Raw genomic sequence first — 27,906 nt, forward strand, 5'->3', positions numbered from 1 at the left:
TGCATACACGAATAGGGTAAACTATGTTTACCTGTTACCCACCTGTTTTTCATTTTGGATAGTTTGTATTGCTGTGTCTTTTCAGTTCACTAATTTTTTCTTACACAATGTCTACTCTGCTAGGGACACCTGGGTGGATAAGTCCTTTAAGCTTCCAACTTCAGCTCAGGTCATGATCTTGTGGTCCATGGGTTTAAGCCCCACATGAGGCTCTGTGCTGACAGCTCAAGGGCCTAGAGCCTGCTTTGGATTCTGTGTGTCTCTCTCTCTCTGCCCCCACCCCTCACTTACACTCTGTCTCCCTCTTTCTCTCAAACATAAATAAACACTAAAAAGAAACAATGTTTGCTCTGCCATCAATCCCATCAAGAGTATGTCTTATTTCTAGAAATTTGAATTGGGCCTTTCTTTTTAGATTATTCATATCTCTATTTAATATGGTTTATTTTTTGGGTCTGGGTGGCTCAGTCAGTTGAGTGTCTGACTTCAACTCATGTCATGATCTTGGGGTTCATGGGTTCAAGCCCTACACTAGGCTCTGTGCTGACAACTCGGAGCCTGGAGCCTGCTTCAGATGCTGTGTGTGTCTCTCTCTTTCTCTCAAAATAAATAAATAAGCACCAAAAAACAAAAACAAAACATGGTTTACTTTTTTTTTTAAGTTTTTATTTAAGTAGTCTCTACAAATCACAACCCTGAAATCAAGTCACATACTCTACCGACTGAGCCAGCCAGGCATCCCAACATGGTTTACTTTTAACCTAATTGTGACAGTATTTAAAGTGAGTTTTCAGTATTTAAAGTGAGTAGTTCCAGTTAAGCATCTGACTCTTGATTTTGGTTCAGGTCATGTTACCATGGTTTGTGAGTTCGAGCCCTACACTGGGCTCTAGTGCAGAGTGTGCTTGGGATTCTCTCCCTCTCTCTCTCTCAAAAATAAGTATTTTTTAAAAAAGTAGGCAGCATATAGTTAGACCTAGGTTTTTGTTTGTTTTGTTTTTTAATCTAGTTGACAATCTCTTTTTATTGGGGTATTTAGGTCATTCATAATTAATGTGGTTATGTTCAAATAATGTGCAATTTGTTATTTATTCTATCTGGTTTTGCTCTCCTTTTTGTCTTTTTCTACCTTCTTTTGGAGTAGCTATGTTTTATGATTATTCATATCCTTTGTTGGCTCATTAGGTGTAACTTTGTTATTTAAGTGGTTCCTTTAGAGTTTACAGAATGTATCATTCACTTAACAGTGTATCTTCAAGTTATCATACTTTTCACATGTAGTACTAGAATCTTGTAATAGTATACTTCAGTTTTCTGCAGCCAGATCAGCTTCGTTGAAGAGATTATCTTCTGGATGCTCCTGGGACACTTTTTTTTTTTTTTTTTTTAAACCCTAGGATATATTTTTAGGGGATGGATAAACTGGCTTTACATAATTACACATTAGCATTTCTAACTCCATATACTTTCAGAATCTTTAAAAAATATGAAGAAATTTCTGGCATTTAAACTTTAGGCCACCTTTGAGTCAGGTTACATTCAACCAACAAAGCAAACTAAAGCCATTCTAACTGAGCTTACACATTAAAGCCAGAATCCATTCATGGTCAGCCCATATTGTTAAGTTTGCCTGATCCAAATTTTTATTCCTTTTTACCATAATCCCACAAATGTTTCCCAGGATTCTCTTTATATAAGCAATATATATATATATATATATAAATCATAACTACATTGTGTTTATCCAAGGGATGCAAATTAAGCTAGTTGGTTTAATTTTCTTTTTTTTTTTTTGAGAGAGGACGCAAGTGAGCAAGGGCGAGGTGAGAGAATCCCACAAGGGGCAGAGAGAAACAGAGGAAGAGAGAGAGAAGCGGGGCTCACCCAAAATGGGGCTCAAGCTCACCTAATGTGGGACTCAAACTCATTAACTGTGAGATCATGACCTGCGCCTAAGTCAGATGCTTAGCCGACTGAGCCATCCAGGCACCCCTCACCACTGTATTAGACTGCTTTGGCTGTCATAACAAAATAACACAGAGTGGGTGTTTGAAACAACAGAAATTCATTTTCTTACAGTTCCTGAGGCTAGAAGTTCACAATCCAGTTTCCAGCAGATTTGGTTTCTGGTCAGGACTCTAGCTGCCGTCTCCCCATGTCCTTGCAAGGCATTTCCTCAGTTTGTCTGCACAGACAAAGAGCACTCTGGTGACTCTTGTGCTAAGGACACCAAACTACTAAGATCAGAGCCCTACCCTTTGACCTCATTTAACTTTAATGACTTCATTAGAGGTCCCATCCCCTAATATGGCCACACTGGGTGTTAGGGTTTCTACCCGTGAATCTAAGAGGACACCAACATTCAGTCCATAATATTCGACCCTTAACCACCCCCCAATTCATGACCTTTTTGCATGCAAAACACATTCCATCCCAACAACCCTCAAAGTCTAACTCATTCCAGCATCAACTCTAAAGTCTATATAATCTAAGTCTCATCTAAATCAGATATAGGTGAGACTTCTGGTACAATTTACCCTGAGGCAAAATTCCTCTCCAGCTGTGAACTAAAATTAGAGAGGTGATTCACTTCCAAAAAAAATGGTGGGACAGGGGTAGGATAGACATTCCCATTCCAAGAGAGAGAAATTAGAAGAAAGGGGGTGATGAGTCCCAAGCAAATCCCAAACCTAGCAAAGCATATCCCATTAGATCTTAAGACTCAAGAATAATCATCTTTGGAGTGCCTGGTTGCCTCAGTCAGTGCATCCAACTCTTTTTTTTTTTTTTTTTTTTTTGATGTTTATTTATTTTGAGGGAAGCAGAGAAAAAGGGAGACACATGATCTGAAGCAGGTTCCAGGCTCTGAGGTGTCGGTGCAAAGCCTGATGCGGGGCTGTACTGCATGGATCACGAGAGCATGACCTGAGCCGAAGTCCGACACGTAACCAACTGAGCCACCCAGGCACCTCTCGGTGGGTCCAACTCTTGATGTTGGCTCAGGTCATGATCCTGGGGTTGTGGGATGGAGCCCCAAGTCTGGCTGTGTGCTGAGCATGGAGACTGCTTAAGATTCTCTCTCTCTCTGCCTGTCCCCCGGCTCTCTCACTCTCTAAATTTTTTTTTTTCCTTAAAGCATGGAAGCTAATAATACAGGCTTTAAAAAAAAATAATGATCTTCGGTAATTTATCTTTGGTTATGCTCTGGCTGGTAGGCATTGTAGGCAGGACTCATAACAGTCTTGCAACTTTACATTCAAACCATCAATTTTACATTCTGCGTGTCAGTAGAACGTTAAGCTCCACGAAGGGTATTTTTGTCTGCACTTACAGCTTTTGTATCCCCAGCACGCAGAACAGTGTTTGCCACATTTTATAAGCATCTGCTGAGTGAATGAATGAATCATTAATCCCTTTAATGGGGAGGCGCTCTGATTGTGGTTGTGTAACTATGGGGAATGAGTTTTGCACTGGGAGCTCCTCAGTTTAATCATTTGGGCTGAAATATTGAATACAACCACTTCCCTTTCTTAGAGTTTTTTTTTTTTTTAAGTTTTTAATTTTAAATACAATCTACCCCCAAGATCAAGAGTCACATGCTCTACCAACTGAGCCAGAGAGGCCCCCTCAGCACTTTTTTTTTTAATGTTTTTAGTTTTTTTTTTTTTAATTTATTTTTGATAGAGAGACAGACAGAGTGTGAGTGGAGGAGGGGCAGAGAGAGAGGGAAACACAGAATGGAAGCAGGCTCCAGGCTCTGAGTTGTTAGCACAGAGCCCAACGCGGGATTGGAACTCACGAACCGTGAGATCAGGACCTGAGCCAAAGTCGGATGCTTGGCCGACTGAGCCACCCAGGCGCCCCCCCACACACCGCGCGCCCCGCCCCCCTCCCGCGTCAGCACTTTTGATGCAAGGAATTTTCCATCTTTATGGAAGGAAAATCTTGCCCAGCCTTTGGCTCCTTCCACCGTGGGAGAGCCACGATTCTCCATTGGCTCTGCCCCTTCTGTTGACCCCTAACAACCACCAGCCACATTTTCTCCTACACAAATCATACCAAGAGCTCTATGATTCTGTTTACCTACTCTCTGACCAACGGCTTTTTCAGCGGTTCTCTACACCCTAGACTGGCCTGAAATGCCACTTTCTCCACAAAGCCCCCTCTAGCCAGCATTCCCAAGATGCTAGCCGGGTTCCCTCCCAACTGTTGTTCCCTTCGGCTCGGGCTTCCTCCCGGTCGAACTTCTACGCTGGCTGCGCCCACCCGGCTTTTCCCTAGCCTTGAAATCAAAGTGTCAAAGTCCGCCACCTTCTCGGCCCGTCCTGAGAAGAATTCTGGGCAGGCCCGAGTTTCTGAGAAGCTAAGCAGTTTATGCACTGCCCCTGGTGGAAGTTGTAAATTCGGGGTCCAGGGGGTCAAGTGGCCTGGAAATGAAGTGAAATAAAGCGTTTTCAATAGCTTCTCACCGTCTTGGGCCTTCCCGCGAATAACAGAAAAAGAGATGACCCCCGCCGTAGGGCAATAGGTGGAGAACTAGCAGCTCCCTTCAAGTAGCCTGGAGCGGGCGCTGCAATATGACGTCACAGAGGCCGAACCCAGCGCCAGAATTCGCGTCTCTGGAACGACGCGCGCTGACCCTTATCGGTCACCATCCTTTCCGTTTCTGAGGGTCTGGGAGAGGCTGAGGTGGGACTCAGTGGGGTCTGTGGACGCAGAAGCAAAGTGTTTAGAGACGTGGTACCGTGGTTTGCTCCAGTGGTGAAGAGCGAGGCCATCGCCAGGTCAGTGTCGGTTCTGGGAGTGTTTCGGGGCCAGGGAGAGCTCGTTGGTTTTTGGTTTTTTGTTTTTCAAACCCCGGAGCTCGTGGGGGGTCGGTGTTGGGGGAAGCTAGTGGGAATTCCCGCTGGGGTGTTCTGTGTCGGAGGGTCACGTGGGGGTTCCGTGTTGGGACGTGCACTTGGAGAGAGCAGCGCTGTGGGGTGTCTGTGGTCGGGGAAAGCGGGAGTCGTGTCCGTGTCGGTGACCGCCTTTGGGGAGTTCCGTTGCTGATGCTTTTCACATCCTTACTTTTAAAGATGGGGTTTCTGGCCACTTGCGTCCATGTTTACTGTATGTTCTTATTGAAAGTACATGTTTTCAGTTTTATTTCCTGCCCATGTAATGACATGCCCAAACTCTTACATACTCCGGAAAATAACTCTTGTTAAAATATAGTGGATTTCGCTTTTAGTGTTGGGATCAGTTTTGTGTAGGTAGTGACATAATTTTATCAGCTATTTCCATATTTTTAACTCTGGAAGTTTTCATCTTTCTTTTTTTTTTTTTAATTACTGCAGTTATGTTCCATCAAGTGGGTGCTTTAATTTGGGTGGAACTGATGAGGGTTAGGTCCACCACTTTCTGGAACATTTGACGGATTTCCTTTAACCCAAGTGTTTAAAAAGGATTTGACCAGCTGTGGTGGTAATTTTTCCACATGTGTCTTAGACATATCTGGTTATGTTTATTCCTAAATAGTTTATACTGTTGGGTTGCCTGGGTGGCTCGGTTGGTTAAGCGTCTGACTTTGACCGAGGTCCTGATCTCACAGTTCTCGAGTTCCAGCCTCGCATCAGGTTCTGTGCTGAAAGCTCAGAGTCTGGAGCCCGTTTCCGATTCTGTGTATCCCTCTCTTTCTGCCCCTCCCAGGCTTGTACTCTTTCTCAAAAATAAATAAAACATTTAAAAAAATTTAAAATAGTTTATACTGTTGTTGTAACGGTAAATGGTGTGGTTTTTCTCCATATGACCCCACTCCCTCTTTTTTCTTTCTTCTAATTTTATATAATGCACAAGAACAAAACTTTAAAAGGTACACTTATTCTGTCACCTCAGTCTACTACCGTTACTGCTACTAGCTTATAAATCAATTCCTTTATATTTTCTAGTTGACTGTTTTTGTTATCTGCAAATAATTTTGGTCAGGTGGCAAGTGTATGGACTGTGGAATAAGAAGAACCTGCTTCTGCCTCTGACTTGGGTAGGTTAATGTCTGAGTCAGTTTCTTCATTTGTGAAAAAGCTATCGTAATTCCTAGTTCGTAGCGTCATTATGAAAATTAAATTAGCAGATGTTCTTTAAATACAAAGTGTAGTGCCTGGCACCTAGTCTAGTCTGAATAAATGGTAGCCATGATTTATCAAGCTTTATTCCTCTTTCTCAAAGATCCCCCCCACCATTCTCAAAGATCCCCCCCCAGCTTTAGTGAGATATAATTGACATATAACGTTCTGTAAGTTTAAGGTGTACAACTGTGTTGATTTAATATACTTATGTATTGCAAAATAATTATTACCTTAGGTTAGCTAACACCTGCATCATGTCACATAATTACTATTTCTTTAAAAAAAATTTTTTTTTAACGTTTATTCATTTTTGAGAGACAGAGAGAGACAGAGTATGAGCAGGGAAGGGGCAGCGAGAGAGGGAGACACAGAATCTGAAGCAGGCTCCAGGCTCTGAGCTGTCAGCACAGAGCCCGACGCAGGGCTCGAACTCACAAACTGTGAGATCATGACCTGAGCCGAAGTCGGACGCTCAACCGACTGAGCCACCCAGGCGCCCCCATAATTACTATTTCTTTTATGTGGTGAAAACATTTAAGATCTACTTGCTTAGATCTTAAAGCTTTCAGTTCTATGGTACAGTGTTGACTGTAATCACTATGCTGTATATTAAAGCTCTTCGAATCACTTTATAAAATTATTTTCATTTATATTTTTCCTCTCTCTAATATTTGCTTTATAGATGGCTAGATTTCCCAGTGTCTTATATTCCTGGCAGAAACCATACTTCTCCATAATGATTTGTTCTTTTAATATGTGGTTCGGTTTTATTTGCTAATATTTTACTTAGTATTTTTGCGCCTAGAAATAAAAAGATGTCTCAGATTTGCTTTAGAATAATCCAGTGGTAGAGGGAGATGAGTGGTGGTGTAGATATACAAAATTAGGTTTGCGTTGCTAACTATTGAAGACACAATGGATGTGAGGAATTTGATTATACTGTTCTTTCCTCTTTCTTTGTGCATGGGGTTTAATTATACTGTTTCTTCTTCTTTGATTTGGAATTTTTCATAATAAAATTTAAAAATATTTGCTTCTACATTTATAAGTGAAACTGAGCTGTACTTTTCTTTAAGAGTATTTTTCAAGTAGGGGCGTCTGGGTGAGTCAGTCCTTTTGATTTTGGCTCAGGTCATGATCTTTCAGTTCGTGGGTTGGAGCCCTGCATGGGGCCCACTGCTGTCAGCACTGAGCCTGCTTCAGATCCTCTGTCCCCGTCTCTCTCTGCCCCTCCCCCCACCAAATAAATAAACATTAAAAAAAAAATTAAGTGGCGCCTAGGTGGGCCAGTTGGTTAAGCATCCTACTTTTTTTTTTTTTAATTTTAATGTTTATTTTTGAGAGAGAGACAGACAGCATGAGTGGGGGGAGGGGCAGAGAGTGGGAGACACAGAAATCTGAAGCAGGCTGCAGGCTCTGAGCTGTCATCACAGAGCCCGATGCAGGGCTCAGACTCACGAATTGCGAGATCATGACCTGAGCTGAAGTTGGACGCTCAACTGACTGAGTCACCCAGGTGCCCCAGCGTCTGACTTTTGATTTCAGCTCAGGTCATGATCTCATGGTTCGTGGGTTCCAGCCCCACGTTGGGCTCTGTGCTGATAGCCTGGAGCCTGCTTGAGATTCTCTATTTGCCCTCTCCTTTCTCTCTCCCTCTCTCTCAAAAATAAATAAATTAAACATTAAAAAATTATTTTAAAGTATTTTTCAAGGGGCACCTGGGTGGCTCAGTCAGTTAAGCATCCAGCTCTTGGTTTTGGCTCAGGTCATGATCTCACGGTTCGTGAGTCTGAGCCCACATTGGGCTCCATGCTGGCAGTGTGGAGCCTGCTTGGGATTCTCTCTCGCCCCCTCTCTCTGCCTCTCCCCTGCTCATGCTTTTTCTGTCCCTCTCTCAGAAATAAATAAATTAATTTAAAAAATTTTTAAGCATTTTTAAAGTATAAATGAAAAATGAAAAAATAAGCTATTATAACAACCTAGGAGCGCCAACTCATCCTAATCCCCTTCTTCTCTAGAGGTATTCTTATCCTAAAAACGTTATATTAAATTTGCCTGGTTGTTAACTTTATGCAGATGGAACCATAGGTTACCTGTCCTTTTGTATCTGCCTTCTTTTGCTCAGTATTTTGTTGTGAAATTCATCTAAATTGTTGCATATAGCAGTAGTTAATTTCTTTTCATTGCTGTGTAGTATTCTTTGGTGTGATTATATTATGTATCCATTCTGCTATTAACAGACATTTAGGTTGTTACTGACTTGTGTCTATTATGAGTAGTGCTGACATGAACATTTTTGTACTTTTTGGTGCATAAAAGCTGTACTGGGTATACACTTAGTAGAATTCCTGAAGTGTAGGGTGTACTAGATACAAGGAGAAGTGACAAATGCCCAATGATAATGGGAGTTCTCAGCACACCTCTCTCAGTAACATAGAACAAGGAGAGAAAAAGCTAGAAGGCTATAGTTTAACAGTGGTCAGCAAACTTTCTGTAAAGGGCAGCGAGAGCAAATATTCTAGGCTCTGCGGGCCAGATGGTCTGTCTGCACCTGCTTAGCTCTGCCATTGTTAAGATGAAAGTAGCCATAGAAAATACATAAACAAATGGGTATGGCCGAGGTCTGGAAAAACATTATTTACAAAAACAGGTCACCAGCCTACGATAGTGCTAACCCTGAACCGTTAGAATAACATGATTAACAAGAATAACATGATTAACAAACTTGATTGATGTGAAACACTCCACCCAACAATTTTCCTCAGATGCACATAGAACATTTATAAAAAGTTTGCATGTGGTAGGCCATAAAGCCAGTCTAAACAAATTTCAAAGGATTGAAATCATTTGGAAGATTTTCTCTACTACAGTGTAATTAAGCTTAGAAAGCAATACCAAAATGTTATCTAGAAAAATCTCCATTTTGGGGCGCCTGGGTGGCTCATTCGGTTAACATCCTACCCTTGATTTTGGCTTAGGCCGTGATCTCACAGTTCGTGAGTTCAAGCCCCACATCAGTCTCTGCACTCTTAGCACCAAGCCTGTTTGGGATTCTTTCTCTCTCCCTCTCTGTCCCTGCCCTACTCATGCTTGTGCTCTGTCTTAAAAAAAACATTTTTTAAAAAGAAGGAAGAATGAAAATCAATGTATAAGCAAGCATCTATGTAGTTCTCTCTTTTTCTAAAAAAATCTAGTGATTAGTATTTTATTTATTTATTTAATATTTACTTATAAAAAATTTTTTTTAACATTATTTGTTTTTGAGAGACAGAGAGAGACAGAGCATGAGCAGGGGAGGGGCAGAGAGAGAGGGAGACACAGAATCCGGAGCAGGCTCCAGGCTCCGAGCTGTCAGCAGACCCTGATGCGGGGCTCAAACTCACAAACCCCGAGTTCATGACCTGAGCCGAGGTCGGACGCTTAACCGACTGAGCCACCCAGGCACCCCTAATATTTATTTATCTTTGAGAGAGAGAGAGAGGGAGAAAGAGAGAGAGACATAGAGTGAGCAGGGAAGACACAGAATCCGAAGCAGGCTCCAGGCTCCGAGCTGTCAGCACAGAGCCCGACATGGGGCCCAAACCCATGAACCATGAGATCATGACCCAAGCTGAAGTCAGATGCTCAACCAACTGAGCCACCCAGGCGCCCCGTAGTGATTAGTATTTTAAAGTGCTGGCTTCATACAATTAGTACAGAAACTTCTCCTACTTTACTGTGATGTGTGAGAGTTTATATAATACCAGAATCATCTGTACTGTAAACTTTAGGTAGAAGTCATCAGGCCCTGATGACTTTTTTCTTTTTAACTTTTTTTCATGGAGATTCAGAGTAGAGAGAACATTACAATTCATGCCCATCACTAAGCTTCCACAATTATCAACTCATGGCCAGTCAGGTTCATCATGCCTCTGCCACTTCTGGTTTTTCTCTGGAGAATGTCATAGCACATCCAAGGCCTGTTGTCCTTAAACTTGTAAATATTCTATTGTGCATCTCTAACTGGTAAGGTCATTTAAAAAATTCATAACCAGTAGGCCATTTTCAAATGTATCAAAATGAATAATTCTTTTATTTGATCCAAGACCCAGTGCATATTCATATTCAAGTTTTTTCTGATATTGGCAACGTTGCCCTTAACATTGGATTGTTTGAGTTATGACCCAAATAATGTGCATTACATTTCCTTCTTATACCTCTTAGGTCTCTGTTATTCTTTAACAGCCCCTCTTCTGTTTCCTTTTTTCCTCCTCTTATGTGTCAACATGTTGCATTAAGTATATGGCACCATTAATGAAAGATTCTTGCCAAGAGAGTCATCAGACCTCATAAGTCCAACTACCCAGTTTATAAGAAAAGTTTAGGGGAGGTGGGGAAGAACAAGTTAAACTATAGAATGATGAAGCACTCAGCCAAATCCTGAAGCTAGGGTATCTTATGGGCCAGGGTACTTGTTTTCTTCTGTCCTCCCTTCATTCCTTCTTAAAGCCTATGGCTGTCGATTTACAATGACTTGCAACATCTTTAGTTTTATTTCAAGTGGAGATTTTTTTTTAATTTAAAAATATTTAATTTTAAAAAAAATCCTGTGGTATTGCAGGGAAGAAAAAAGACGTGAATTCCATTTTCCCAGTCTACAGAGCCAGCTATAACAGTTATTCACATTGTTATATTTATTTTTGTGTGTATAAACACATACACACACACACACACACACACACACACAGATATAGATGTATTGCTTTACTTTGGCAGAAATACAGTATCATATTATATACGTAATGAGTAGAAATGTGCTTTGTTCATTGAGCTGTATAGCGTGGACATTTTTTATTTCCGGAAATATGTATTAACATATTAAATAATCACATAATATTCCATTAGGTAGAATGTAATTATTCATTCAATTAATCCTCTATCAGTGGACCTAAACAGTACCTCAGGGGTTTCTACACACCCCCTCTCCTCAAGTTCAGTAATTTGCTGGAACAGCTCACAGAACTCAGTAAAGTAACTACTTTACTTACTATCACCAGTTTATTATAAGAGATACAAAGGAACAGCCAGGTGAAGAGGTACATAGGGTAGTGTCCAGAAGGGTCCTGAGCACAGGAGCTTGTGTCCCTGTGCGGTTGGGGTACACCACCCTCTTGGCACCTCAAAGTGTTCACCAACTCAGAAGCTCTCCAAACCTGTAATGTAGGAGATTTTGTGGATTAAATAGGCCTGATTGATTAAATCATTGACCAAGCTCAATCTCCAGCCCTTCTCTGCTTCCCAGAGGTTCCAGAGGTGAGGCTGAAAGTTCCAACCCTCTAATCATGCCTTGGTCTTTTTGGGGACCAACTCCCATCCTGAGGCTATTTGGGGACCCCAGCCACCAATAAATCATTGGCATATAAAAGCTACTCTTGGGGCGCCTGGGTGGCTCGGTCGGTTAAGCGTCCGACTTCAGCTCAGGTCATGATCTAACGGTCCGTGAGTTCGAGCCCCGCGTCGGGCTCTGTGCTGACAGCTCAGAGCCTGGAGCCCATTTCAGATTCTGTGTCTCCCTCTCTCTCTGCCCCTCCCCTGTTCATACTCTGTCTCTCTCTGTCTCAAAAATAAATAAATGTTAAAAAAAAAAAATTAAAAAAAAAAAAAAAAGCTACTCTTGTCTCTCTCCAGAGAGTCCAGGGATTTTAGGAGCTCTGTGCCAGGAATCTGGGACAAATACCAAATATCTATTTCCCATTGTACCATGAGTCTAAGGAAGTAGCCACTCCATTCCTAGGTTTGTAACAAAAAGAATACTGTATCTTATGAACTGCTTTTTAAAATATCAATTTAGGCTTTTCTCCTGTAACCTATTAATTTATTTTAGTGGCTACTAAAATAAAGGGCTAATAAAATAAAGAGGTTGGCTGCCAACCTGACATCTATGCCCCTTAAAAAAAAAAAAATCCCTATTTTATTTAGACAGCTATCCATCTGGGAACTTGACCTTAACATTCAGTTCAGCAGGAAATGCAGATTAGTCCTACCAGTCAGGGTACGTCGTCCATTGCCATTCTCAGTTTCATTGCTGTGTTCCAGGCGTGAACATTTTATGCAGCTCTGATCTGTTAAATGTGAGGGAAAGTCTGCCAAGGAGCTTCTTGGAAACAGTTGGGTCCTTGATCTCCATTCCTAGAGATCTCAGTTGTAAACTCATTCCTATCTAACTCCCTAGTTGCTGCCTTGTAGGGTGAAAGCAGTATTCAAATTGACTTCATGGTGTTGGTGTCCTCAGTGTGGGTCTCCAGTTTCCAGCATGGCTCCAGGGCTTGGCCCGTGGGGAGACTGATCTCTGATCTGCTGCTACTGAGGCAAGAATGAGGCTGCATTTGCTTTCCTGATTATGTGGAAGGAGCTGGCTGGGGGTGCACAACAGATATTACAAGAGACAGTTGCAGGGGCTCTGTTTTTGTAACTGTGACCATATAGCCACTCCACAGTATGGCCACTCCACAGTGTGATGTGCCAAGGGAGTAAAGTTCATAAAGTGCATGAGAAAGAGAGAGAGAGAGAGGAAAAAAAAAAAAAAAAAAACAACACTGTATTTTGAGGCTATTGGAAAAGGGATATGTCATAAAGGAGAGAGGCAGATGTGGATTCAGATCCCACATTACTACTTAGGAAAGATGTTAACCTGGACAACACACTTCACCTGACCAAGCCTCAGCTTACTTGCGCTTAAAATGGAGACAATGCTTGGGGCACCTGGGTGGCTCAGTCGGTTAAGCGTCCGACTTTGGCTCAGGTCATGATCTCGCGGTTGGTGAGTTCAAGCCCCGCGTCGGGCCCTGTGCTGACAGCTCGGAGCCTGGAGCCTGTTTCGGATTCTGTGTCTCCCTCTCTCTGACCCTCCCCCGTTCATGCTCTGTCTCTCTCTGTCCCAAAAATAAATAAACGTTAAAAAAAAAATTAAAAAATAAATGGAGATAATGCTTACCTTATAGAGTAGTACTGAGGATTAAATAAGACGATGGTCATGATTTGTATAGTATCTTGGTCTTCAAATGGGATAATTGCTCCAGTGCAATAAACAAAAATTTTATGGATGTGTAGGCACAGGTGGGTTTAAGGCAGTTTCCAAAGCCACCACTTATATACATTATCTTTCCTAAAATTGATCTGTGTGAGAAATTGACAGCAGGCAAGACCATGAGCCGTGTTCTTCTCCCATTTCTTTCACATCCATTCTTGTCCAACTTTGCCCCCCCCCAAAAAAAAACAGACATTCCTCTCACCCATTCCGTATCTTCCCATGGAGCCTGGCCTCATAATGTAAAAGCTTCCTGTGGGTGTTAAAGAGACAGAGGAAATGTTGGGGCCTGTTGTTAGAATCCACACAGCCGAAGAGAGCTGTGGTCCCAGGTGTATGTCCTCTTGCCATTGAATTTGCTCTTGAATCCACAGGTTCTAGTCCAGGGGAACGAGGCATTATTGGTCCTAGAAGGAGGAGGTTCCAGGCCTGGGAGATCATCATTTCTGGCAGCAGCCTGACCTGAGATACCTTGACTATATCTTCTGGGCAGGCCCAGAGCAGACAGAAGACAGAGCATATCCTGGAGTTTCTAGCCCTTTTTTAAGAACAGGAGAAAATGACCAAGGCCCAGGTGAGGTTTGTTGTACCTTTCTGTCCTTTGTTTCCCAGTGGATTTGTGGAAGCTTCTAACAGTTTGATAAAATGAGACAGTATATGTTGATAAAAGTCAGGGTCTGTTGGAAAATAAGTTTGGGTTATAATCTTCAAATCTGGGCAAATTAGGAAGCAAGGGATATGTATAGGTCCTAGGGTCCATACAAAGTCCTTAAGGATGGGAGCTAAATGGCTGTATAAGGCCTTGTGGGCTGCCTTAGCTTTGAATTTGTGTCTCCTCCTCTTGGCAGCTGTGGTACTAAGAAAAACACGAAATATTACATGATTTGCAGTGTCTGTGAGGAGAAAGCAAACCATTTCTTCAGGGAAAGTAATCTCATTGCTCAGAGAGTCTAAGAAATTTCTTTTCCTAGCTCTCCAGAGAGATTTTGTGGTAGACAGTGTCCTCGATATCAACCATGTAATAAAGGCATAGGATGCTTCCTTTGGCTTTTTCTCATCGTGTTCCTCAGAGTAAGCTCAGGGGGTAATGCCAGAGCAGGACTGGATTGGACAGAATTCTTCAAAAGCAGTGCACCTTGACAATAGAACCTTCCAGCAGTCCACACTTTACCCAGGAATAAAGCCTGGATTATTTAATAGAACGAATGGGCTGCTTGACCTTTGAGCCATTCTCCATGAAGAATTCTGCCATTTGGCGGAAGACAGCTAAAAGTTCCATTCTTTGATAACAGCTTGGAATACAGATAGTGACAATGCTCCCTGTACACCTTTTTGTTTGTTTGTTTTCTAGAGAGAGAAAAAGAGAGAGAGGATGCACCTGCACGCATGTTATGTGTGAGAGAAGCAGAGAGAGAAAGGGAGACAGGATCCAAAGCAGGCTTTGTGCTGACAGCACGGCCCCTCATTTATACCTTCTTTTTTAACTTTTTAAATTTTTTAATGTTTAATTTTGAGAGAGAGAGAGAGTAGGGGAGGGGCAGAGAGCTAGGGAAACAGAATCCAAAGCAGGCTCCAGGCTCTAGGCTCTGAGCTGTCAGCACAGAGCCCGATACAGGGCTCGAACCCACAGACTGTGAGATCATGACCGACCTGAGCCAAAATCGGACACTTAAGCAACTGAGCCACCCAGGCGCCCCTATACCTTCTTAACCACAGGTTCAGAAAAAGAAGTCAGAGTCAACTATTCTTAGTTTGGCCTTTGTATTTTTATTTTATTTATTTTAATTTTTTTTAATGTTTATTTATTTTTGAGAGAGAGAGACAGAGCACGAGTAGGGGAGGAGCCGAGAGAGAGAGGGAGACTTAGAATCTGAAGCAGGCTCCAGGCTCTGAGGTGTCAGCAAAGAGCCCCGACACCGGGCTCCAACTCATGAACCGTGAGATCATGACCTGAGCCAAAGTCAGATGCTTAACTGACTGAGCCACCCAGGTGCCCCTGGCCTTTGTATTTTTAAATACTTAATGGTGCATGGCTATATTTAAATGTAAAAAAGTCAAGCAAAAAGAAGTATTTGCACTAAAAGAGAATATCCCCTTTTACCTTTTCCTGCCCAACCCCCAAACCAAGGAGTAACAGATGTTAATAGTTTGGGTCTCTGATTAATCTCTGTATAATTGACATATGGTAGAATATATTTATACACATTTCTATATGCATACGTAGGTGTATATGTTAAGATTTTTTAGGGGCGCCTGGGTGGCTCAGTCAGTTAAGCATCCGACTCAGCTCAGGTCATGATTTCATGGTTTGTGAGTTTGAGCCCTGCATCCGGCCTGCTGCTGTCAGCTCAGAGCCCACTTCAGATCTTTTCCCTCTCTGTCTACCCCTCTCCCACTCGCAGTCTTTTTCTGTCTCTCTCAAAAATAAATAAACATCAAAAAAATCTTAAATCTATAAAGATTTTTGGTCTTTAATCTATAAAGATATGTCTGGAATACATATATACTAGTTGGGGACTTGATTTTTTTTTTTTTTTCATGTAAGAGAATGCCTTGAAGATCATTGATACCAATGTTTATATCTACCAAATTGATTTTAACGTTTGCATGGTATATTACAGCATGGAGGTGCTGTAATACATTCTTGCCTGCTTTTGATGGGTGTTTAGATGATGGATAGTTTTTCACTTATAAACAAAGAATGAACATTTCCTTCTGCACATTGTTTTGTCTCTGAAAATATTTTTTTTCGAATATTATTTTGATACTCTTTTAGCCTACAAAGAACTAATTAGTAGAATTCCATGGTGCTGTTGGCTGAATGTTTGTGTTCCCACAAAATTTATATGTTGAAATCTTGCCCCCCAGGGATGATGGTGTTAGGCGGTGGGGGCCTTTGGACCAGCAGGTGGGCCCTCAACAGAATACAACCATGCTGGCTCCTTGATCTGGGACCTCCTACCTTCCCCAACTGTGAGAAGTAAATTTCTGTTTTTATTTTATAAGCTACCCAGTCTGTGTTATTTTGTTATAGCAGCCTGAGACTAAGACACAGGGTCCTGTGGTATGTGAAATAGTAACCGTGCACATAATTTATCACAGGAAGTCAATCAGAACGTGTTCCTGTCCCGCTTTTCTGCATCATCTGTTCTGCCTTAGAGTGCATTGGCATTTGTTGTTACAGGCACCGTTATCATTTGAGGACGTGGCCGTGAGCTTCTCCCGGGAGGAGTGGCGGCTCCTGGTCCCTGCCCAGAAGGACCTGTACCGGGACGTGATGCTGGAGAACTACAGGAACCTGGTGTCAGTGGGTGAGGACAGCATCACAGTCAGTTGTCTTTCATTTCTCATTGAGTAGAAGCCATAGTGTCTCTGAAATATCTCCTGGTTGGCACTAACATGTGGTAGGGTATAGACTTTTATTTTCCCGTTTGGCCCTAGAGTGTATACGCTCTCCCTTCCCCCAGGAAAAAGATTTTACTTTACTGAAGTACAAATGATGCATAAACTTTCTCCGGTTTTTGTAGGTGCCCAAGCTAAAATACTTGGTGCCAAGTTTTCAGTGATTTCCCATTTTACAGGATACCAAGCCAGCGAACCAGATTCACTCTTCCAGTTGGAGCATGGAGGACCACTGTGGGCAGTAGAGGGAGCAGCTCCGAGGCCACCCTGTCCAGGTGAGTGACTGAAAGGAAAACCAAGAAAACTAGAATTCCAGTCGGTCAGGGAAAGGTTAACACTTGGTTGTGTCGAGAGCTTTTCTTATACCAGTTGGTGACACAAATATAATCAACTCCTTTCTGTATCTTTGTTCTTTATTAGGGCTGTTCTTTTCAGCTATTAAAGGATGAGGTTTTCCCCACACCCCGTTTTTGTTTTTTTTTTTTTCTCATTTCTAGATCTGATTACAGTCTGTCTCACCTTGGATCCAGATTCTTACCTGGTTCTCTCCTGCCTCAGCTGTGCACACCTTCTTCCTTATTTATTTATTTATATTTATTTATTTATAGAGGTCGCCCAGGAGTGGGGGAGGGACAGAGGGAGAGGGAAAGAGAGACTATCAAGCAGGCTCTGCACCGCCAGTGAGGGGCCGGATTCAGGGCTCGAACTCATGAACTATGAGATCATGACCTGAGCCGAAATCAAGAGTCAGATGCTTAATTGACTGAACCCCCCAGGCGCCCCTCCCTTTCTTTTTCTGCAGCGTTCCCACTTCCTCTTCTCTGCCTGCTTGCTCTCAAACAGATGGCTTTGCACTTGGCCCAGCTCTCATCTTCTGCACATCCCTGCCCCTTTTGAAAGGGCTGATATCCCTCCCTGCCAACTCATGTCCCCTGAGGTCATCTGAAACCACACGTACCTTGTCTCTCAGGGCACCTCTATCTATTTCTTCACCCTCTGCTTCCCCAACTTGCAGGTTCTGTTGTTTTTTTTTAATCTTCTGCTTGATTCTCATATTAAAAGTTTCATTCATTGTCAAGGCCTAAGCTCCTGTCCTGAGAGAGTCCCAGGTTGGGAGAGTCCCAAATTGACCTCTTCTGCTAACGTCTAATCTGCACTGTAATGCAGGTATGTTGCCAGCCACCAGGGCAGCTGCCCTTTGACGTCCTACTCGCCATATGCGAAACCAGAGTCCTCCTTTCTCCTAGATGATGTCTTCACCATCATAGAGCATATTGATATATACTGACGAGTTAAGCTGTCTGTAGTCTGACAGTTATTCCCAAGTGGACACCTGCCCTTCTGTAGTCTGATCTGACCTTTAATTCTCTATTTTGCCTGCACCCAGGATAATTATCCTGTGAAATCCTTTTTCCTTCTGCTTCAGTGCCGGAACCTGAGGTCATTTTTCCTCCTGGTGAATCCTTTCATTCCTAGTGCATTTTACTTAGTTTCTGCTGTACTGCTGTTCACACTGGTGCCTGGTCACCGGTGAGTTTTGCCTTGAGTTTTCTGTATTTCTCTATTACTTTTTGGAAGGACTTTGCTGTTTGTATTAAATTTGTTGTTTTGGGGTGCCTGGCTGGCTCAGTCAGTGGAGCATGCAACTCTTGATCTCAGGGTTGTGAGTTCGAGCCCCACATTGAGTGTAGAGATTACTTAAAAATACAATCTTTAAAAAAGCTCTTTTTGTTGTTTTGGAAAGGCCTTTGGAAATTGCATGCACATGCTCAATTCCCACCTCAGAGTAGGCTGTGATCATTTAGACTTGGATTGCTGAGTTGCTGCACTCACCCCCACACTGGCTGTTTGCAGTTTTTGGTTTGTCCCTTTTTTTTCTTTTCTTTTGAGAGAGAGAGTATAAAGGGGAGAGAGGGGCAGAAGGAGAGGGTGAGAGAGAATCGTAAGCAGGCTCCACACCCAGCACAGAGCCTGACATGTGGCTTGATCTCATGACTGTGAGATCATGACCTGAGACAAAATCAGGAGTCAGACACTTAACCGACTGAGCCACCCAGGCACCCCCGGTTAGTCCCTTTTTTTTTTTTTTTTTTTAATTTTTTTTTTTTAATGTTTATTTATTTTTGAGACAGAGAGAGACAGAGCATGAACGGGGGAGGATCAGAGAGAGAGGGAGACACAGAATCTGAAACAGGCTCCAGGCTCTGAGCTGTCAGCACAGAGCCCGACGCGGGGCTTGAACTCACGGACCGCGAGATCATGACCTGAGCCGAAGTCGGACGCTTAACCGACTGAGCCACCCAGGCGCCCCAAGTCCCTTTTAATGGTATGGCTGCATTCCTTTGTGGGCAGAGGGCATTAAAGCAGTGAAACTTAATGAGAAAACATGAAAGTGAGAATTGGTTTAAAAAAAAAAAAAAAAGGCCCACATATATTTAGAAGTTGAGAAGATAAGAACCCAGCCAGGTAGAGTGAGAAGTATCAGGGCTCTGGGAGGAGGAGAGTCAGAAGATGTCCCAGAAACAAGCCACAAACTTATTCCGGGGAGGCAGAAGTGATATAGTTTATTGAATGCCACAGATACCACAATGTCCAGTGAACTAATGGCTGGCATCTATGCATTTGATTGTGTTGCATTTTTACGTCCAGATACTGCCTTCTTTTTATCTCCCCAAAGTTCCAGTGCACACTTGGAACTCCATCTTCCCTAACGTCTCTGTACTCTGTCTAAACTGCACTGACTCAGTCATGATCGACAGGTGTTATTGTATTGCTTCGCTGGTTAGGATGAGGCTTCCTTTTCCATACAGAGAAAGGGTCTCTATCTCACTGTTCCTTACTGCGTACAGACTGCATAATCATTCACGTGCATCTGTTCATCACATCTTGAAAACAGGTCTTGCTTCGGTTTTTTGTTTGTTTGTTTGGTTTTTAAATCAGGGATCTGCGTAAACTGTGTGGGAAGTTTTTCAAACCACAGACTTTGTCTCTTAAGATTTATCTTCTGATCTACTCGGTATGGGGAGGGTCCTGAGCAAATGAGGTTGGAAATGCTCGCTAGGCCAGCTGTGCTTTGATCCCTGTAGTAGAACTGCCACCCAAATACAGCTCCAAAAGGTTCAAATGTAATGAAGGACAGAAATACCTTACAAGTGTCCAAAGTCCTCAGTTGCGAAGGGTTGACAGAGATGCCTGAAATTCTAAAATTGTTAGCATTTGATTATGAGGCATAGAAGGGACTGTTTTTGTAAAGTTAGAGAAAATTGAGCTTTGATAAAGTGTTATAGAAAGAATGAAGTACTTTTTGGAAGCATGATAAAATAATTTCTGCAAGAAAGATGTTAGAGTTTCAAATAAAAATGATGATGGAAGGCCTGTGGGTCAGTAAAAAGATTTTGGAGATGGAAATGAGGAAGGCAATTGAGAGATGAGACTATGTGAAAGGAAATGGCTGATTACTGTGGATTTTATGTTAATAATTGGCTTAGAAAGTGTGACTTTGGTTCTGTCTGAGCTTTTTTTGCTATTTCTAGAGAGTCTTGCTTGATAGATAGCTGGGTAGTAGCATTGGAACAATAAGAAGTTAGAGCTTGGAGCTCTAGAATAAGTGGAAGATAAGGCAGGTCAATGTTTTGTTCCTGGATAGAGGATGATTCTTCAGAATCTCTTAACTGGTGCCAGAGAGGAGATAGGAACAGAGATTAAGGAAGAATGTAGCATTAGTTGAAAGGAAAAAATTGGGAGATGAGTCTATCAAGTAGATTATAATGGCAAATATGGATATTACCGTATATACGGATGTGATAGTCTGTACTGTGCCGTCCATTGTGTTGGCCACTGGTCACATGTGGCTACTTAAATTTATTTAACATTACGTAAAGTTACAAATTCAGTTCTCCTGTCACTCTGGTCACCCACATTCAGGTGCCCAGTAGCCACACACAGCTAGTGGGTACCATATTAGAAAACACAGATATAAAACATTCCCATTGTTGCAGAAGATTTTATTGAATAGCACAGTACACAGTTGCAGTATGATGAAACTGAGGAGAAGCTGATGTTTCCACCAGTTAGGACAGCTATACTCTTCTCTGGGGCAAGGGCGGATGGCCCAAGGACCTATTTTTAAATTCCAGGTGGACATATACGTGTCTGGATATATTGGACTGAGGGAGGTTGTATCGTTTTTACATAGAAAGTTGAAGTATTGGCTACTGTAGTACTCTAAATAGGTAATTGGTGTTATTATAAAAGTTTAGTTTTGATGTGCAGGTGGAATGAGAGGGGAAAGGTTTAGTAACAAGGGATTATTGACTATTTTGCCTCAATAATCTTGGGATAAGATTCCGTAGATCCTGCATTCTGATTTTCCAATTTCAGCCCTTTCTTATGAAAACCTCCATTGTTTATATGGTCAGCATTTGTTTGATGTTTCTGGATGGGATTTTCATATTCTCTTTGCATATCACTCTCCCAAAACTCTTAAGACTTGGAATCCATGAAATTCTTGTCCAGGGCCTTCCCCTTTCTGTGTCCATTACCTCATCTGGTTCTGTGTAGTCCAAATGTTTAAGTACTGTTTATATACTCAACTTAAAATTGTTATCTGAAGTCTGGAACTTTCTCCACACTCCTAGATCTAACCGGATACTTCATATTTGTTCTTGAATGTTTATCTCAGACCTGATGCATTCCTCAAAACGGAACGCTTGATTCCCCACGCATACCAAACCTAACTCCCTGATTTTCCTCATCGTATTAAATGGCACCAGCACCCTACACAGATGCTTAAGCCACATATCGAGGAGCTATCCTCAATGATTCCCTTTTCTTCTTCTAGCACTCATTCTTGACTGAGCCTTCTCTCTTCCTCCTGTCACTCTTTCCCTTCTCTGTACTATGTCCTTGTTTTTGTACATTTCTCTAACTCCATTGTAGTCAGTTACACTGAAGCTGCTGTTTGTTACTTCTTTTGAGCAGGGGAGAGGCAGAGAGAGTCAGGGAGAGAAAGAATCCCAAGCAGGCTCCACACTCAGCACAGATCCCGGCACAGGACTCAGTCTCACAACCGTAAGATCACGACCTGAGCCAATATCGAGTTGGATGCTTAACCTACTGAACCATCCAGGTTCCCCAGAAGGTGCTGTTACCTCTTGCCTGAACTCTGCTGTAGATTCTTGTGTATTCTTTCAATATTTTCACCTCTCCAGTTCATTCTTCATGCAACAGCCATGTGACATTTGGAAATACCAATTCAGAATGGGTTGTATTCCTGCCAGAAAATGTTTGGTGGCTTCTGGCCATCGCTCTTAGCATAAAATCCAGTTTTTTTTAACTTTTTTTTTTAATGTTTATTTATTGTGTGAGAGAGAGAGAGCACACATGTGCATGCAAGCAGGGGAGGGGCAGAGAGAGGGGGAGATAGAATTCCAAGCGGGCTGCGTGTTGTCAAGTGTAGAGCCCAATGCAGGGTCTTGAACCCATGAACCTCGAGATCACGACCTGAGCCAAAATCAAGAGTTGGATGCTTAACGAAATGAGCCACCACCCAGGCACCCCAATAGAAAATCCAGTTTCTGACAAAGTCTCCCTACATCATCTATATGGTCTCAGTTCTGCCTCCTTTTCCAAACTTACCTGTTTCTACTTCACTCAAGCCAAGGACATAATCCAGGTGCACCAGCCTCTCTTATGTTTCTTGATCATGCCTAAGATTTTCTGCTTCTGAGTTTTTGCATTGGTTGTTCCTTTTTGGAATGTTATTCATCGAGTTATCTGTATAACACCGCTCATTCTTACCCTGTGATGTCACCTTAACTTCCTTGTCTCATGGATGATTATTTTATCTAAGACTAACCTACCACTACTCTGTCACCTTCTTCATACACACTGTTTTGCACGTTCTGTAATTTTTTTATTTCTTTGGTTACTTGTTGATCCTCCCTTCCCCCCATCTTTTTCTCTGTCTTGTTACTAGAATGACAGCTCCACAGAGACAGAATATATAAGTTACCTTAGTGTGACCGATATATTGTAATTCTAATATTCAAACATAGTATGGTAATATTCTAATATCATATTCTAATGTATTCCCAAACACCAGCGCGTTCAGTGTTTGTTGGATGAAAGGATCCATCCCCTCCATCTTCTTTTGTTCTGTTCCAGTCACAGTGTGGTTCTATTTTTACTTGTCTCCATTTTGCAAGGACCTATTTGGAGAGAAGCCTAAGTTATATTTATTCATTGTAGACTATCCATTGTTGTTTCTAAATTTTTTTTTTTTCAACGTTTTTTATTTATTTTTGGGACAGAGAGAGACAGAGCATGAACGGGGGAGGGGCAGAGAGAGAGGGAGACACAGAATCGGAAACAGGCTCCAGGCTCTGAGCCATCAGCCCAGAGCCTGACGCGGGGCTCGAACTCACGGACCGCGAGATCGTGACCTGGCTGAAGTCGGACGCTTAACCGACTGCGCCACCCAGGCGCCCCATATCCATTGTTGTTTCTAAAGTACGTGTTTTTCCTTTTGCTGTTTTATAGTGTTGTCTTTTTCTCACAGAGCACAGGGTACATTTCTCTTAGACTTCGATCTTAGAGCTAGCCCAAACCATGGCTTTTTTTTTTTTTTTTAACCTTCTTTTCCCCCTAAAATTATCATGGATGTTTTCATTGTTCTTTTTCCTAGAAGAAATATGGGAGATTGACCATATGCAGTGGCAACCAGAAAACCAAAACGAGATTAAAACTTTGGAAAGATGTCAGCAAAATTATGCACTTGGAAATAATTTCAATTTATGCAAAAGTCTTGTTCCTTTAACACAAAGACACAATAAATTTGGTTCACATTGTAAAGGTTTGAAATCACATTTAGGTTTTGTTCTCCAGAATAGAAGATATGCAGGAGAAGATCGTGATGAGTTTAGTGGATATGGGAAATCCTCTGTCTACATCCAACAGGATACAACTCTTACTGGAATTAAATGCACTAAATCACAGCTCGGTGAACATCAAAAAACTTACGCAGAAGAGAAACCACACGAATGCAGTGAGTGCGGTAAGGTCTTCTCCAGGAAGGCACAGCTCATTAGACATCAGAGAACTGAAAGAGGAGAAAAGCCCCATGGATGCAGTGAATGTGGGAAGACATTCATGAGGAAGATTCAGCTCACTGAACACCAGAGAATTCATACTGGAGAGAAGCCCCATGAGTGTAATGAATGTGGAAAAGCGTTCTCTAGGAAGTCACAGCTTATGGTACATCAGAGAACTCACACAGGAGAGAAACCCTATGGATGCAGTGAATGTGGAAAAGCCTTCAGCAGGAAGTGCCGGCTCAATAGACACCAGCGATCTCACACTGGAGAGAAGCTCTATGGATGCAGCGTGTGTGGGAAGGCCTTTTCCCAGAAGGCATACCTCATTGCACATCAGAGACTTCACACAGGAGAAAAGCCTTACGAGTGCAGTGAATGTGGAAGAACTTTCTTTTTTAAGTCAGACCTGACCAAGCATCAGAGAATTCATACAGGAGAGAAACCTTATGAATGCAGTGAGTGCGAAAAAGCCTTCAGGAGCAAGTCAAAGCTCATTCAGCATCAGCGAACTCATACTGGAGAGAGGCCGTATGCATGCAGTGAATGTGGCAAAGCCTTTGCCCACATGTCAGTCCTCATGAAACATAAGAAAACTCATGCAAGAGACAAAACTATAAATTCACTGAAAGTGGAAAAACCTTCCTCAGGGAGTCATAGCTCTTTATACGTGAGTAAACTTGCCCAGGAGCAAAACCAGATGAACACGGTGCCTGTGGAAATACCTTCTTCGGGAACTCAGCCCTTGTTAAACCTCAGTGAGCTCCTTGGGGGTAGAAATGTAGTGTTTGTGGAACAGCCTTTTCTAAGAAGTCAGGCCTCAGTAAGTAATCTGGAGTTTGCACAGGGAATATGTCTTGCAAATGCAGTGAATGTGACCACACCTTCTGTAATAAATTATGTCTTATATGTTACAGACATTGTGTAGGAAAGAAAATCCTCTGGTACCAGGATCTATCTGATACTAGAAAAGCCTTTAGCAAGAATCCTCCACACATTCTATGTGAGAGCTCATTTGGGGCAGAAGTGCTGTGGAGGCAGTGGTGGTGGAGGCTACGTCTGTGAGAATTCAGACTTATTAAATATCCATGAAATCCCAGTCCACAGAAATGCAGCTATTGTGGGGAACCCGTTTCCCGGAGATGATTACCTCCATTGCTATCAAAGAATTCCCACAGGACCAGAACATGAGGAAAGAATGTGATGATGTTTTCAATGATAAGTTGTACCTAATCACATGCCAGAGAAGTGTAGAAAGATATTAGAGACACTGAATACAGACAGCATTTTTAGTAAAATGTGGAAGAACTCATAGGAAAGAGAGGCCCCTGAATGCAATAAAAGATGGAAATTCTATCACCAAACTAACTAATGTGTCACAATTTTATACCTTGGGAATGAATCTGGGAAAGACTTCTCTAATAAATGAAATCTTGGGCACCAGGAATTGCGTTATGTAGCAAAAACCTATGAATATGATGAATGTGGAGATACAAGTGTATTAGTTTCTTATCGCTGCTGTAACAAATTACCATAAATTTGTCGGCTTAAAATAACAGAGATGTATTATCTTATAGTTCTGGAGGTCTGAAGTCTGAAATGCATCTCACTGGGCTCAGAGCAAGGGGTTGGCAGGACTGCATTTCTTTCTGGAGGCTCCAGGGAGAACCTGTTCTCTTGGTCCATTAGTTTCTAGAAGCTGCCCAAATCTGTGGCTTGCAGGCCCCTTCCACCTCAAAGCCAGCAATGGCCAGTCAACTCCTCCATCACTCTGGCACTGCCTCCTGCCTCCCTCTCCCACATTTAAGGACCTGTGTGACTACATTGGGCCCACCCAGATAATCCAGGATAACCTTCCTATTTAAAATCAGCTAATTAGCAACCTTAACTCCACCTAACTACCTTGATTCTCCCTTGCCTTATTCTCTGACATATTCACAGGTCCTGGTGATTAAGATGTGGATATCTTTGGGGGGCCATTATCCTGCCTATTGCAGACCACCATCTGGCACCCAGTGATTTGTGTCCATACCACATGGAAAATACATTCGCTCTATCCCAGCACCTCCAAATGTCGCAAACTATTAACAGCACCAACTCAAAGTCCAAAAATCCCACCTAAATCTTATCAGCTCAAAAGCTCTAAATCAAGCATTGGGTGAGGCTCTGCATACAGATTGTCCTGAGGCACAATTCCTTTCTTGACTGTGAGCCTGTGAAACTCCAGAAACGAGTCACATGGCCCTAAAATACCCAATTGCGTCTTTTACTTCAAATGCCCTGTGCCCTGTAGCGTAACACATTTACAGGTTCTGGGGATTAGGACATGAATGTCTTTGGGAGGTCATTTTGTCTACCACAAAAACATTACATTTCAGAGAATTCATACTACAGTAAATTCCTACCTAGCCATTAAATAAATGTAGAGAAGCATGTTCTCAGAGAAGTAATTGTCTTTAGTTATCATGGTCCAAATACAGTAACACTTTTCCCTGAAATCAAGGAATCTTACACTTGTGTCATTAGATGTGATCACCATGGAATGCTCTTGAAATATGGGAATCAAGTGATACACTGGAGAAGAACTAAATGTTTTAAAGGAACATGAGATTTATGTGCTGCAGATGTCAAACGTATGTTTGTATCTATTCTGAAATTGTATAAATTATCCCGTTCTGAGTATGGTACTCCATACCACACCTAAGTGTGAGAATTTTTCACAGCCAATTCCAACAGCCCTGTTTCTTTAACAGTAAATGTTTAATGTATATACCCTCATTAAATAATGAAAAAGATAGAAAAATACAGGAATGGACCGCAGACATAGGGTAATAGGGACATCAGGACAGCTATCTCTCAGAGAAAGGAAACAAGTGAAGGAAGCCTTACGATTGCCCCCAGCTTATAGCCTGGAGAGAGTTTCCACTCTGCAGCATAGGGAGAGGGAATCTAATCAGATCCTGGCAGTCTGTGAACTGAGACAGTTTAGAGTTCGGAGAATTCAAAGCGACTCAAATTCACGGGGCAGATCACAGGAGAGGACAGAGCTGCACCCAGGGTGAGAGCGTTCCCCCATATGATTTTCAGTTGTGAGCAGCACGTGTATGTGCGGAAACTCCCAGGGCTGGAGAAAGAACCACTGGAAATGAACAGGCAGAACCATCCTTGGAGGTTGCACACGTGGGGAATAATTTGTGTTTCCACCAGCTGGAATGGAAACCCCTCCTAACATCGGGAGAATCACAGTGGGACTTCAGAAAAATAGTGACTCTACTGGGTGATTCATGTTGGCTCTAGACTAAAGGCTGCTCTGAACCCTCCTGACAAAGGAGAAATGCAAGCGGCTACCAACGCAAACTGTTTCCAAGTAATTTAACTCCTTCCCAGACCAGAGCCCAGTAGTATTTAAAGAATAGAAAGGAATCCCATCGACCAACAATGTCAAACTCAGTGTCTGGCATCTAGTCAAAACCTACCCAGGGATGCAAACAAAAAACAAAACAAAACAGGAAAACAGGACGTGTAAACGTGAAGAAAAGTCAATAGAGACCCAGAGTTGGCATGGGTGACAGAATTAACAGAAAATGATGTTAAAAACAGCCGTTGTAAGTGTTCTGTATGCTCAAGAAGGTAGTGTCAAGTGGATTATAAGAGTTATAATTTACTGGGGTTTCTCTCCACAGGAGCAAAGGGATAGACGAGGCCCAGTCTAGTCACTGGAGCCCCTAACCCCAGGTTGTTCAGCCTCCCAGGAAGAGGCCAGAAGATCATTTCCATCAGTGAGGACCAGGTCCTGTGAGGAGGAGACCCAGACCCAGCTGAGGTTGGGGAGTGTAGTTTGGTCTCTGTCTAGTCCGTCTTCGGTTTTTGTGGGAACTGAGGCACCTGTGCATGGCCACAGGTTTCTGGAAAGTGTGGTTTGGGATGCATGGTCTTCCTAGTTACGGGCTGGTGCTTCTTGGCTGTTTGGCTGCCAACTACAGCCAAACTGTTCATCTGCCTTTGTCTGTTTTTCTTCACATGAGAATTTGGCCTGGGTCCAAGCGGTTGTTGAAGAGGGTGCCTGTCAGAACCTTATCAAAGACCGCTGGGGCTTCTGTATGCAGCATGTGAGGGAACTGGCTTTCCATGGGTCAGTTCCAAACTCATCCTGTGGCTCAGCTTGGGCAAGGTCAGATCTTGGTAGGTCTGTCCTGCTGTATGGCTGGGGTAAGAGATGGCACTAGACAGCTCCTTTGTT

At 42.5% G+C, this 27,906-nt stretch overlaps 1 protein-coding gene across 1 annotated transcript; it reads left to right on the forward strand.

Moving 5' to 3' along the window:
- The first annotated feature begins 4,674 nt into the window (after positions 1-4,674).
- Positions 4,675-25,030, forward strand: LOC125915516 (zinc finger protein 577-like). Its single transcript, XM_049621426.1, has 5 exons — positions 4,675-4,784; positions 13,548-13,747; positions 16,358-16,484; positions 16,755-16,850; positions 23,261-25,030. The coding sequence occupies exons 2-5, from the start codon at positions 13,733-13,735 to the stop codon at positions 24,592-24,594; spliced, it is 1,572 nt and encodes a 523-aa protein (XP_049477383.1). The 5' UTR covers positions 4,675-4,784; positions 13,548-13,732; the 3' UTR covers positions 24,595-25,030.
- Positions 25,031-27,906: the final 2,876 nt, after the last annotated feature.

This window comes from Panthera uncia (genome assembly GCF_023721935.1).
Source record: "Panthera uncia isolate 11264 chromosome E2 unlocalized genomic scaffold, Puncia_PCG_1.0 HiC_scaffold_19, whole genome shotgun sequence".
In the NCBI taxonomy this organism is placed as follows: domain Eukaryota; kingdom Metazoa; phylum Chordata; class Mammalia; order Carnivora; family Felidae; genus Panthera; species Panthera uncia.